The sequence below is a fragment of the Equus quagga genome, chromosome 17 (assembly GCF_021613505.1).
Source record: "Equus quagga isolate Etosha38 chromosome 17, UCLA_HA_Equagga_1.0, whole genome shotgun sequence".
Classification (NCBI taxonomy): domain Eukaryota; kingdom Metazoa; phylum Chordata; class Mammalia; order Perissodactyla; family Equidae; genus Equus; species Equus quagga.
The window spans coordinates 17,818,337-17,833,659 of record NC_060283.1 but is presented as its reverse complement, the minus strand read 5'-3'; the positions used below and the strand labels follow the sequence as shown (position 1 = coordinate 17,833,659).

General features: G+C 34.7%; 1 protein-coding gene across 1 annotated transcript; it reads right to left on the bottom strand.

The window, feature by feature from the left end:
• Window positions 1-14,196: 14,196 nt before the first annotated feature.
• On the bottom strand, window positions 14,197-15,156 carry LOC124229160 (olfactory receptor 5D18-like). Its single transcript, XM_046644249.1, has one exon. The coding sequence runs from the start codon at window positions 15,154-15,156 to the stop codon at window positions 14,197-14,199; it is 960 nt and encodes a 319-aa protein (XP_046500205.1).
• Between the last annotated feature and the right edge of the window lie 167 nt (window positions 15,157-15,323).

The window sequence follows — 15,323 nt, the reverse complement described above, 5'->3', positions numbered from 1 at the left end:
AGTCTACCTCATGAATTTCTTTTCACAGTTTAATTATAGAAAATACACAAATTGACTTTAGATATCATGGTGACTACAGTATACAGCAAAGGAAAAGAAAAATCAGCTAAAATGAAAGTTCAGAGATAACTGCTGTTAACATTTGCTGTATGATATTTTTGTATTTTTGTATGCATAATGTGTGTGTCTTGAGATCTATAAACCGTGTAACTTGGATTCTGGCTTTTTCATTTAACGTAAAATCAACATTAAGACTCTTGGAATTGTTGATTCACTTCATCAAGGCTAATTTGCATTCTCTTCTGTATATGGACAATCTACTCTTCCAAGCTAATATTAATACAATTGAATAATGTAATCTGTTTGCATCCATACCTTCTTAAAAATGACATATGTATTTTGCAAGAATATTTAACTCTCTAAAGCCACTGGGTGTCAACCAAGCCGTTGGTTCCACTACACCCAAATATCACCCAATTAGATCCACTTACACTTTCTCTGGGCCCCTGACAATCTGACTAATCCTTGCCAGACTCTACCAGGAACCCCTAACACAACAGAAATTATTTATCTCAAAGCATAGAATTATTTATTGTATAGGGCATGGGCTTGCTCCAGAAAACCGGGGGTCTGCATTGTTATTCTCCCACTGTGATTGGCATGAGTTGCACACTGTATCTGCTCTCCACCACTGACTCCTCTGCACCCCTTACCAGCTCTGGAGCCAATTTCTGCCCCAGAGTCACTGAAGGCTAGCAGCCTTCTTTGTCACCTGGTATACGAGAATTTTATGCTGAATAATAAATTACCACCTACTCAGTGACTTAACTAATAAACCTTTTTATATCACAATTTCTACAGGGAAGCAGTCCAGGTACCACTTAGCTGGGTGTTTTGGACTTTCTGGGATTTCATCAGGCTGCAATTCAGGTGTCATTCAGAGCTGTAGCTTCATAAGAGGCTCAGTTGGGGAAAAATACCTTTCTAAGCTCCGCAAGTTGTTGGAAGAATTCATCTCCTTGCAGGTACAGGACTCAGGTACCCGTTTTCTTGCTGGCCATTGATCACCAGCTACTCTGAGATCCTAGAAGCCACTTGCAGTTCCTTGTTACATGGCCCTCTCTGTAGGCTCTCTCACAACATGGTATCTTACTTCTTCAAAGCCAGCAATGAAAAGAGTCTTTCTTTCTTCAAGGGCTTTTAAGTGCTTTCACTGATTAAACCAAGGCCACCCATGATAAACACTCATTTAATTAGGTCAAAATTAACAAATGTTGGACTTTAATTACACATCCAGAATTCTTCACATTGCTATATAACTTAGTCTAACCAAGAGAATGCCATCCTGTTAACTTTGCTACAGTATATTGTTTGGAATCAAGTCACAGGTTGCCTGCACAGAATGATAGGAGATTTCACAAAAGTATATACACCAGGAAATGACAAGCAATTAGCTTAAGGATTGTTTATCATACCTGGTATAAGAGTCAAAGCAGTATTCCTAGGTGTGGAATGTGTTTCCTCTAAAGCCTTAAAAGAGGTCTTCTAAGAGCTGTACATTCTCATTTGTGATAAAGGACAGAAGATGCAATAATTAGTCTTTTATTTTGGAGAGGATAGCCTGCAATGTTTATGATTACTTCACCCCTAAATGCATCATTTAAGTGGAAGGTCCCTGAATCTCTTCTTCCTTTATGTCTTACTAAGACCTTCAGCATACTAGCCACCTCTTGTTTATCCTCTATTGTTAGAATGATGCTATCAATGTAATGCACTGGTGTGTTGTTTGTGGCATGTTCAAATGGTAGAGATTTATTCAAACTGTATCACAGCAGAGATCTGGATAGTTAACATGGACCTGAGCAAAACTTAAAAGAAATACTTTTATCCATCCCATGGGAATGTTAATTGTTTATGATTTCCTTTTAAAATCCAAAAAGAAAATACGTTTGCCAAATCAATGATTGCAAACTATAGGTCTTAAGCCACATTCACCGTCTGAAGGGATACTATTTGGTTGAGTTTTCCATAGTCTACAGTTATTCTCCATGATCAATCTGATTTCCTTCTGCCTGAAGAACTCTTCTTCTGATTGATTTTACTGTAGATCCACTACGGCATATTCCTTTAGGACTTTCGTCTGAAAAGACTTTGTTCCATTATATCTTTTAAAGGAATATCTTAGGCATAAGATCATAGTTCTACAGTTATTTTCTTCACCAATTTAACAATATCACTCATTGTCTTCTACTTCATGGTTTCACTACAGGTCAGTTATAGTCCTCTGCTTCAGTTAGGCTAGGGAAGATAACTGCAGAGCAGCAATTCCATGAATTTTTTTTTCCCAAAGATGAATTGCAAAAATGACTTTTTACAGAGAAAAATGGACATAATTAGCACTAGGTTATTAAAATTTCAGAGAAGAAGGGGACCTTCCTTGGTGAGCTGGAAGTTACCAGCTGTTTCCTTCACGGCACACATCTTCTGATTCTGGGAACAGGCTGTTTCAGATTTGTCACTTGCAGAGGGACACTCCTGAGGAAACAAAGACTCCAGCAGTGCTTTGTGGACACAGAAGAATTTATTGATAAATTGAAAACAAAAGAAACCCAAAAGTCATGAACAATTCTCCCCACAGGGCACTTGTGTTTTGCTGTGGTGTGGGGGGCTAGGGATCTGAATCAGAAAGGCAGATTGAAATGTCCTACAGAAATGTCACATTGCTTAGGAGAAAAAAATATGACTAGGGAATTGAAACCTTCCCCAAAAGCTTAACTGTCTCCCACTCACAATATTTGTCTAGCTATTTAGCTGCATTGGGTAGCAGGATAAAGTGCTAAACTCAAACTTCAGAGGGTAGAGCTCAACAATTATCAGCCTTTTAGATCTGAGGGAGACACAATATCTGTCAGGTCTCAGTCAAAACCCCAGCCACACCCAATGAACTGTGATTACCATGGGATGGCGAGTCTTAAGAAAACTTTTTTTCTCCAGCCTGCCAATTTTAATGGTTTCTTTACTAAACTCTGGAAGACCTCTCTTCCCCCTTTTATTCCAGCATTCCTTCCAGTACGTTTATGAAAAATCACTATTCTACTTTCCCTCTGTTTAAAAACGAGGAGTAGTTGTTCACTTGTCCTAGCCAGATTTTGACTCATAAATGCAGGTTCTGACTGTTCTCAGAATTATTACCAATTTGAAAACCTTTATTTTATGGACAAATTATGCTTTCACCTTGAATCTCAAAAGGACAATTATATGAGAAGACAATTATATCTCATCAGTATAATTCTCAAAGGCTTGGTAAGATAGATATTATGAGAAGGTCATCAAAGACAATGCAGGAGATGTACATACGTTAACAAGTATATTTGTTGTACCATATTTTACTTAGATATACATTTCTCTATGTTAAGGAGTCAAGATCTTTCCATCTCTTTTCTGCCATTTCCTGTTTATCCTTGTAAGTCTATAGAAACAACTCTTCATGGAAGAAAATCGACCTCTTCTAGGAAAATCACTTTTTAAAAGAATAAAGTCAAAAAATTCATAAAACGACAAAAATATCCACAGACATCACTCTTGCTGCTCTTTCCCCTTCCCTATATTGCGGCATATACCAGAGAGAACAATTTTCTCCTAAGTTAAATTTTGGATTTCATTTGTCATTGGTGAATATTTAGGCCAGGGATTGTTGAGTTGTATGGGAAATGTTTACACAACTTTCTAAGATACTGTTAAACTGTTCTCAAAGTCATTTTACCTTTAACTCTCATCTGAAACATATGAGCATTCTACTTGCTCCACATTTTCACCAGTACTTGGTATTTCAGTCTGACTCATTTCAGTCATTCTAACTGATATACAGTAATGTCTTTTGTGATTTTGCTAAGAATTTCATTGATGACTAGTGATATTTAGTATTCTTTAATGTGTTTTTAAATGATTTGCATATCTTGTTTTGTCAAGTGGCTGCTCAAATATTTCACCAATTCTTTAACTAGATTGTTTGTCTTCTTCTTTTGAGTATAAAGAGCTCTTTATATATTCTCCACACAAATCATTTGTCAAACATATATATTGCGAATATTTACTCACAATCTGTGGTTTACATTTTTGTTTTCTCAATGGTAACATTCACCATTACGAAACTTTAATCACAAGCCTTTAATGTTGATAAAGTTCTTTTTATCAATTTTTTGATGGTTCATCCTTTCTGTGTTTTGTCTAAAAAGTTCCTGTCCCAGGGCCAGCCTCATGGCCGAGTGGTTACGTTTGCAGTTCTGCTGTGGCGGCCCAGGGTTTCGCTGGTTCTGATCCTGGGCACGGACATGGCACCGCTCATCAGGCCATGCTGAGGCAGCATCCCACATGCCACAACTACAAGGACCCACAACTAAAACTATACAACTATGTTCCGGGTAGCTTTGCTGAGAAAAAGGAAAAATAAAATCTAAAAAAAAAAATTCCTGCCCCAAATTTCAGATGATTTTTCTATGTTTTATGCTAAAATTTTGCACTTTTAATTTTTATGTTTAGATCTATGATCCATTTCATTTAATTTAAGTTAATAGTTTTGTACAATGTGAGGTAAAAGTTAAGGCATATTTATCCATATGGATATCCAGTGATCTCAGCACCGTTTGTTGAAGATCATCATGTGATTCCTCCATTGAGTCACAATGGCACATTTGCTGAAATTTAAGAGACCAGATATGTTTGAGTCCATTTGAGGGCACTATTAGTCTAATATCCATTGTCTGTATTACTCAATTTTTTAAATAAAATAAGATATGAATTTATTTTAAGCAGAACAATTCTTTATTCAATTTTCTTTACTATTCAGAAAGCTACAATTTTAATGAATGAAAGACAACTTCTGCCATTCTCAGTAATCAAACGTTCTTTAATATAACAACATGGTTGGGGTTTTTAACAGAAGTGGCATTATATTGCAAAGGATCTGTCTGTAAAATGGCATTTTGTTTTCAGGACATAAGAAATATCAGTGAGTACAAAGAAAAAGCTGAATCCACATGCTAAACTTTGCCAAACTCTGGGTCTTATATCTGCCTCTATGACTACGAAGATATATACTACAGAGAATTATAACTACAATTGAAGTATTACTCAGTGGGCCACAAAACATACAATTAGTTGAAATACTGTCTCTTGCGTGATTGTGGTAGATGCATTTTCTCCTAAATCATTAGGGATAATTACATGACCACATCTCTTCCATTCACTGCTTTTAGAAGTTGAATTATTGAAATAATACTTATTCATTGAGGAAAATGTGTACTGTAGAGTTTGAAACAAGAAAACAAAAGAACAATCCAAAAATATCTGTTATTAATTCAATGGCAATTCAAATTCCACATTCAAGTTTAGAGTGGAGAAACTTGGCCAATACTATCTTAAATAAAGGATGAAGGTGACCATCATCAGTGATAAAATGTGAATATTATTTACTCACCCAATATGATGTGATGAGAAAGATTTCACCTCTGTGATATTCTTCTCCCCAAATCCATAATCCCAACTTAATATCAGAAAACCATATTTGGAAGCATTGTACAAAATATCTAGCCACTACTCATTAGGATTGTAAAAGTCAAGTGAAGCAAGAAAACAGTGAAAAATTGTTGCACACCAGAGGAGACTGGGCAGATATGACAACTAACTGCAATGTGGATCCCAGAAAAGAAAGAGGGCACTGATGAAAAAATCCGATGGACTACAAATAAAGTTTGGATTTTAGTGATCATATTGCATCAATATTTACTTCCTTAAATTTAATTTTTCTTTTCTGGTAAGAACACTTAATGTGAGAGATTTTTAAGTGCACAATACAGCATTTTGGACTTCAGATACGATTTTGTATAGCAGATCTTTACAAACTTGTACATCTGCCAGCTAGACAATGGTATTGATTACTATCAAAATGTTACCCAGAAGCATACATTAAGGCCCATCCCAGTCAGTAGCTCCCAAGGGTAACAACTATTCCGATATGTTACTGTAGACTAATTTTGGCTGTTCATGAACTTCATGTTAACAAAATATATGATTTGTTCACTTTGGTATTTGGCTTTTCTTGCTTATCATTATGGCTGTGAAATCTCATAATGTTGTTCTGAGTATCAGTAGTTGATTCTATTTAATGTCTCTACAGTATTCAATTGGATAAATGCAACAAAAATGTATCTTTTTTATGGATATGTAAGTTATTTCAAATTTGGGGCAATAAGAAATAGTATTATTATGAATATTCTTCTCCCTATCTTCTGTGAAAATATGTATATGCTTTTATTGATTATAGATCATAGAATGGAATTATGGGTTCATACCTCAAAAGAGTTTTCGAAAACATTTGATCAGCTTGACATCCTACTCATTGCTAACTATTATTTAATCCAAATTCTTGCCAACTCTTGGTTTTGTCAATTTACTTTATTTTTGAAGATTGTTTCTTAGATTGTTTCCTAATATTAATTAGAGTTTTTGTACATTACTGTTAGTAGGAACTCTTTATATATGATAGTTATTACACGTATTTCTAATATGTGTTGCAGAGATGTTTTCCAGTCTTTCCAAGGGTGCTGTCCTTAATAACAGACCCTGTGACAAGGATTTGGATGGAAGCAGTTTATTTGGAAGATGATCCTAGGAAGCTCCAGTAGCTAAGTACGGAAAAGAGGCAAAAGAACAATGAACAGGATATTTTTGAGGACAAGTAGGTCTCAGACCCACTGCAGGCCTCTGGAAGACTGTGTAAAATATAATTTAGACTTGTCCCACCCAAGAAGTGAGGAAGTTGTGGTATTTATGTACCCGCTACCATATACCAGTGTTTTGAGAGCTATTCCTGGAGATGTTAAGTGGCTTGGGACTTTCAAGCTGGTCTCTGCATGGACTGAGGGCTCTCATACAACCAGGAAAAAGCAGCCTTCAGGTAAAGAGTCATGGTTATTTCCAGTAAGAAAGTAAATGAAGAAAGAATAAAAAATTGGGAGACAAAAACAATGAACTCAAAATTACAGTTTTTCCCATCTGAGCAATTTTCCAATAAGCTATTTTTCTTTTCAATTGTGTTTAATCTGCTATTAAACCTTTCTATTGAGTTCTTAATTTTAGTTTTTATATTTTCAAAATAATATTTTTCTTTGCTGTTATTTTGAAGACAATCATCCTTGTAAATTATTATGATTTACAGTTCCCTGAACATTCGTCAACTTTCTTTTTTTATTTTGTCATTTTAATCATAGTTTGTGTAGGTGATTTACAAGATGCATCCGATAATTCTCATTTTTAAAGTTCCTATGCATCTATTGTCTTTTGCTTCACACAGTCTTCCTTATGTTTTCCTTATGTTCCATATATTGCCTCACTCCAGAGTTTCAATCCAGGCCAGGAAACATTTTCTCTGAATCTCCAACTTTGCTTGTCTTTGAATTTGACCTCTCCTTGTATGCCCCTGAGATCATAAAAAGTATACTTGAATCTTAAATGCGTAATGCTAAGTGAAAGAAGCCAATCTGAAAAGGCTACATACTGCATGATTCCAACTATATGACTTTTGCAAAAGGCCAAACTATGGTGACAGTAAAAAGATCAGTTGTTGCCAGGGATTGGGGGGTGGAGGGATGAATACACAGAGCAAAATGGATTTTAGGGCAGTGAAAATACTCTGTATGATATTACAATGATTGATATATGCTATTATACATTTGTCCAAATCCATAGAATGTACAACACCGAGAATGAACCCTAAGGTGAACCTTGGACATTGAGTAATTATGATGTGTTCAGGTAGGTTCATCTTTGGCACCAAATTTACCATTCTGATGAATGGTGTTGATAAGGAAGGCTATGCATGTATGGAAGCAAGGGGTATATTGGAAATCTCTGTACCTTCCTTTAAATTTTGTTGTGAATGTAAAACTTTTCTAAAGAAATTGTCTTTAAAAAAAAGTATAACTCAGCCTTTCAGCAATTGGCTCCAGGGGAAAAGCAGCCACAGGTAACCTGGCTCATCTCTCTGGGATACTTGCTTAACTTTGAACTTGGCCTACTATGTTTTTGCATGAAAGATATAAATCCATTTTTCTGCTGCTTGAATCTGATATCTGTCCCTCAGATAGGTAAACAAAAAACTGTATTAGTAAGAAGGGCAGCAAAGCCCACAAAAGACATATTCACTACACAAACTACTCAAGATAACTGAAATTTAATCTCAGGATGTTCCTCTTATTAGCATGACCCCTGCCATGATTACCGAGGGACAGTTCAAAACCTTCCTTTCCTTAGTTACACATGTAGATCTCTGGTTGCTTCTTGATTCTTCTCAAAGTTCCTATAAGTGAGTGGAACAGCAAATGTTAGAGTCTCTCTTCTGGACCCTAACCATACCCCTCAATGGAATGCTAAGATTCTCAAAAACTACGTATATATTTCTAGCCCTCTACCTTAACTTTCAGTAATGATCCTGCTTTCCACTTCCAAAGTATATCATGTTTGGTAGAGACTGCTCTGGATTAGCTATAGTTCTGCCCTCCTTAAGAGTTTTTTTCATATTTACTACTTTTTTAAGACTCTACAGATAACTTCTTGGGAAATTACCTGTTGCACCATTAGCAGAGCCATAACTCTCAATCTTTCATTTTTAGTTTCCTTTGGAACATTTCTTGAACAAAATGCCACTTGTCTTTTCCATTTAATTTGAAAATATCCTTCTTGAAAGGCTATTCATCTCTTTCACATTTTACATAATTAATCATTTACTGATTCCTCTTCAGAGCCTGAAACAGATTACTAAACTGAACTCTATTACGAAAATAACTTTCTTCTTGAACTTGAAAACGTTATTTGTGCCATGCTGTGAATATATTACACTTCATATCCCTAATTAGAAATTTTGAAAAGAGAGCAATATAAAGAAGATAATCTCTGCTATAACGTTCTCAGATAGAAATACTGCGATGATTTAAGGTGTTTGCTCATTATTTTTCTTCTTTCCCGAGTAATTTTATGGAGATCATAATGGGTTATAATATTTTGGGTGTACATTATTATTTATCAGTTTTTGAATAGACTTCATTGTGCTCACCACCAGTAGTCTAGATTTTGCCAACCACTGTACATATGTGTCCCTTTACCCCTTTAGTCCACCCCCCAAACTCCTTCCCTTCTAGTAACTATTAATCTGTTCTATTTATCCATGTATTTGTCATCTTCAATATATCAGTAAAATCTTGTAGTATTTGTCTTTTCATGTCTGGATTAATTCAGTTAACATCATACCCTCAATGTCCATCCATGTTGTTGCAAATAAGACAATTTCATCTTTTTTACACCTGTGTAGTTTCCATTGTATAGATATATCATGTCATCTTTATCCATTCATCCACAGAACGGAACTTGGGTTGCTTCTACATCTTGGCTATTGTGCATAATGCTGCAATGAACATAAGGGTGCATAAATCTCTTTGAATTGTTGATTTCAAGTTCTTTGGAAAAGTATCCAGTAGTGGGATAGCCGGATGGTATGGTATTTCTGATTTTTGAGAAATCTCCATACTCTTTTCCACAATGGCTGCACAAGTTTGCATTTCCACCAGTAATCTATGAGGATTCCCTTTTCTTCAAATCCTGTACAACATTTGTTGTTTTTCTCTTGGTAATTATAGCCATTCTGACTGGTATAAGGTGATATCTCATTGTAGTTTTGATTTGCATTTCCCTAATAATTAGTGATGCTGAACATCATTTCTTGTATCTGTTGGCCATCTGTATATCTTCTTGAGAAAAATGTCTCTTCATATCCTCTGCCCATCTTTTGATCTGGTTGTTTGCTTTCTTGTTGTTGAGTTGTAGGTGTTCTTTATATATTTTGGAGATCAACCCCTTGTTGAACAAATTATCTCCAAATATTTTCTTCCAGATTGTGGGTTGTCTTTTCATTTTGTTCCAGGTGTCCTTTGCTTTTTCAGATGTTGTTTAGTCTGATGTAGTCCCATTTGTTAACTTCTTCTTTTGTTTCCCTTGACATAGCATTTGAAAAGATGCTGCTAAGACCAATGTGAAATTGTGTACTGCCTATATATTCTTCTAGGAGTTTTATGGTTTCAGGTCTTACATTCAAGTCTTTAATTCATTTTGAGTTAATGTTTGTGTATGGTGCAAGATAATGGTCTACTTTCATTCTTTTGCACGTGGCTGTCCAGTTTTCTGAACAAGATATTTTCTCATCATTTTTATTTGTAAACAAATTTTACAGAATTTAAATTATAACAGATCTTATAATTTTTACAAGGCATTCAAATACATAGGATATTTATTATAACAAAAAATTGATAAAAATAAAGTCAATGCTGAGATGTTACAACAAAAAAGAAAACGAAAATAATTGATAAGCCAACAACTAAGATAATAATGTTAATATTTTGATATTTATTTTCCTATTTAACTTTATATACATCTATCAATAAATCAAACTATATGTAACTATAGTTTGATTTATGGACTATGTGTCTACCCATCATTCACCTATGGAGCGATATACTCAAAAAGAGTGGATTTTTTATTCCATTGGACAAAAGCAAAATATATATACGTTTATTGCCTCTCCCTTCCCTCAGAACCCAATCAATAATAGTAATGATAATGAAGCAATAAATCAAATAAGAAAGCCACACTAAAACAGGCAATAGGAAAATAAAAATCCACTGATATGATTTTACCATGACTTTAAGAAGAGGATAGGGGAGTATAGACTAATGAAGCAGAGAAAGTACAGCTATAGCTAGGAATGCTTTAAAGTGCAGATCTAAAAAACAAGTACAATTTTTAGTTCCTGTGAAAGACTCAAGCTTCAAATGTATGCAGTAAATGAACAAAATAAATCCTGAAGATAGTATGAAAATGTAAAGGGCCAGCAACAACCGGGATCCACCCATGGAGAAGCAAAAATGACAGAAGTTTCTCTAATGGACATCAAAATTTATTTCAAAGCTATAATAATTAAGAGCATGTGGTAATGGTAAGTACTAAAATGGAGTACAATAGAGAGTTAAGAAGTTGACTGAGGTTGGTTGAACGATTGGGGCCAATTATTCATCATCTCCTTGTATCCGTAAATCTTCCCTTGTTCTTTCTTGGTAGTGTGTATTTCTTCACATTTGGAGTATGAGCCCAGCCTTGTGACATGTTCAGTGATATGTTTACAAAGGAGAAAATTTGGTGGATCTTAGCCTAGGCTTACAAGAACTTGAACGCTTACACTTGGTCTATTTCTCTTCTGACATTTCCATAATATAGGTAACCAAGTAGTCGAAAAATAATGAAAGACACGTGGAGCAATTCATACTCACAGAACTCTTGTTTGAAGTAAAACATTCTGAGTCTCATATCCTGAATCAGAGCCAACTCAGGTGAAGTTTGAAAATAAATCATCATACTTTTAAACCATTGATTGTTCGATGCTGCTTTCAAGAGTTATTGTGGCAACACTTAAAAGGTACATCGATAAACGTATATATGGGCACTTTGTTTATAACAAGTTTGGTATTGCAGAGCAACAAAAATGGTTGTTTTTTCAGTAAACAGTGTGTAACAATGTTATATCCATATGGGTAAAAATGAAGTTGTACCCTGAGTGTTGGTGATTGCAGCTCTGATATGCCGTGTTTGGTTGAGCTTTGCTCAATTCCCATGTGTTTTCATTCCAGGACTCAGGTTGAAGGAAGACTCACTGTTTGTGGTATGGTCTTCTGCAGGATGAATGCATAAGCTCAAGGAGGAAAGATTCAAACCATGGAGGGACATTTAAAACTTCTTCTCTGATGTATCTTACAACACATTCACTCACTTTCTATGGTCCCAAGCAAGGCACGAGGGAATTATTTCCTCTCTGCCTACAGAGAAGCATGAGAAAAATGAGGAGGAACAAATAGTGTTGAAAAAGTAAAGCAATATATCATAGACCGAAACTTCACACCATCCACAAAAAATGGTTTTTAGGTGACTCGTACGACAAAATATAAAGACAGCAAAGATTCTTGAAAATAAAATAGAAAAACGTCTTCCTGATCTCAAGGGTAGGACGAATATCACCTTAAGCAATTACAAAAAGAATACTGAAGTAATACATTTGACTAAGTTAAAATTCAAACTTGCTCTTCTTCAAAAGACATTGAGTCAAAGTAAAAATAAAATGCAAAACTATTTTCAATGTACGTAACTGCCAAAGAAAGCATATTCATAGTATAAAATAAATTTTCAAACAAATAAGAATAAAAACACATAATTTAAAAGAAGATTGATAAAATGCTATATGAAGGCACGTAGAAAAATCCAAAACATCTTAAAATGTGCTTAGAGTCAATAATCATAAATATTCAAATTAAACTATAAATTAAATATTCTACATCAAGAAAATGGGCAAAAATCATAACTTCTAATAACACTGAACACTAGTGAGGAAGTGAATCATAACTGTAGAACTTTCAAACATTGCTTTTTGAAGTCTATATTGATAAAATCACTGAAAAATTGAGAAGTAAATAAATGCATAATAATGCTAGGTGTAAACCCCATTCTAAGGAGTGCTTATGTGCAGTCTAATGGTATACATGTGCAAAATTGAAACATTCCAAAACTCCATCATAGTAGACTGGATTAAAGAAATAATCTGAAATACTTATACTATTAAATAGGGAAAAATTGAAAAAAACTGTAAATACATGAAGAACATGAATTATTTGTAAAGACATAATGTTCATTTATAAAAGTCAGATATATGGAATACATAGTGTATGTTTTCATTTACATAAAATTTTCAAAGAAGGAAAATAAATTTGTGTTTTTTGAGGGGCATAGTTAGATACTGAATCTATATAGAACAACAAGCGCATCATTATGATAAATTCATTCCTTAGGCTCTTGCTGACATTAAGAGGAAAGGCTAAAAATTGACTCTGGAGTACTGGTGAGGTTCTATGTATTGATCTACTTGGGAGGTACATACGTCTTTGTTCAAAAAATATGTTTCAATGTTTTAAATTTAAAATGATAAAGCCAGAGAATTAGGCAGATGCTACATTTTGCAGAATTAAATTTTCATGATAAATGTAATGAAAACTATTGCACAATTCTAAGCTGGGAGTGAAATAAATTTATTTTACATTTTTAAAAAATCACTATGAATAATTTGAGATTCATGCGTTACATAATGTTAAGAAATATGGGAAATATATTAACTTGGTATTAACTGCTGAAAACCAACTTAGCGACAAGTTTGTCTCAGAAAGCAGAGACATGGACATAGCTTTGTTTTGGAGACAGAAACAACATAACTTTCTGAAAGGTATTTGAGAGAACCTGCAGAATAATAAATCTTAATAAATAATGATTTCTCCTTTGCTTTATTTAAGCAACTGAGTAGATGTGAATGTCATGTACCGATGTGCAGAAAATTGGTAATTGAGAAAATTTATTGTTGAGAATGGATGATCAAAAGTATATTTTATCAATCTTGGTATTTTTTTCAATGAATAGTGGATATATCTTGTTAGAAATAAATTGAACTTTTTCTTAGTGTTCAGTGTTACTTTCAACATTTTTGAACTATAATATATTACATTGATACTCAAAAAATGAGTGATGCATATGGAGATACTAATATTTTTGACCCCTGCTCACTTAAAGTCAGATAATATTTCTCATAATGTAAACTTTAAGGTCCTTAATTTTACTTGGAATAAAATAAAGTTTTGAGGGGAAAAACAGTTGTGTTTTATAGAACTTTCTGAAACTAAAGAATTGGTTTTGAGAACCTCAGCACAGATCAACTAAAGACAGTTATCATCTGTATTTGCAGCAGTTTTACAAAACACAACGTAAACTATAACATAAGTAATGAGTCTCTAAATACATATACCTTCTTCATTCTGACTTCCATAATGTCTAACTGGGAGATTTTGAAATATATTTCTATCTGAAGCAAGCTCAGATGAAGTGTATCACAATGGATTATTTATTTATTAATCCAGAGCCTCTTGACCATTAAAAATGTCGGAAGTGCAGTATTTAATTAATAGAAAACATCATCATAGACTTACTTAAAATAAAAGTAAACTAGCATCAGAAATAGATATGAAAAATTACTAGATGTAAGTAGGACATGAATACATACGTTTATTTGAATTGTATTGAGGGATAGAGCAGTTTCAAGTTGATTAAACCCCTGACTGTCTCTTTCACATCTTTGTTCCTAAGGCTGTAGATAAGGGGGTTCAGCATGGGGATCATGATGGTAAGAAACACAGTGGCAACTTTAACCAGGAGCCAGGAGCTTTTGAAGTTGGGCACACAGTAGAGAAGAAGGATAATTCCATGGAAAATGGTGATGGCAGTCAGGTGGGAAGCACAGGTGGAGAAGGCTTTTCGGAGTCCACCAGTAGAAGGCATTTTGATGATTGTGACAACTATGACCATGTAGGACGAGAGGATAATCAGGAGGCTACAAGCCTCACTGAATGTAGAAATGACTAAACATGTCATCTGACTGAAATAGAGGTCAGAACAGGATAAAGACAGAATGGCAGAATACTCACAGCCAAAGTGATTGATGATGTTAGAACCACAAAATGATAGTTCCAGAAGAGAGTATGTGAGTGTCAAGGAACATATTCCACCACACATGTAGGCTCCAGCCACAAGGAGGGTACAGAGTTTATGAGACATAGCAACTGTGTAGAGAAGGGGATTACAAACAGCCACAAACCGGTCATAGGCCATCACTGCTAACATGAACATTTCTGTAATCACAAAGGTGCAGCCAATGAAAAATTGCACCATGCATCCTTTGAAGGAGATAGTTCTATCCTCCACAACCAAGATTTCTAGCAGTTTTGGTGTGAATACATTGGAATAACAAATATCCAAAAAGGACAGATGTCTGAGAAAAAAGTACATGGGTGTGTGGAGTTTGGGATTGATCCTTGTGATGACAATTATGCCAAAGTTCCCCACCACACTGACTGTGTAGATGGTCAAGAAAAGCAGGAACAGGGGTGCCTGGAGATGTGGGTATTCTGAGGAGCCCAGGAGGATGAACGTGGTCACAGAGCTCTGATTTCCCTCATTCAATGTCATGACTTTGGATTTTAACAATGTCAGTAAGAAGATAAATAAATAAATAAATAAATAAAGCAAAGGAAAAGAAAAATTGAGCAGCAGAACTTGAGAAGGTGCGTTAAGAAGAAGAAAGCACAGATCAATGTAAACTAGTGAAGAATACGTAGTCAGCGTGCACTCTCGAG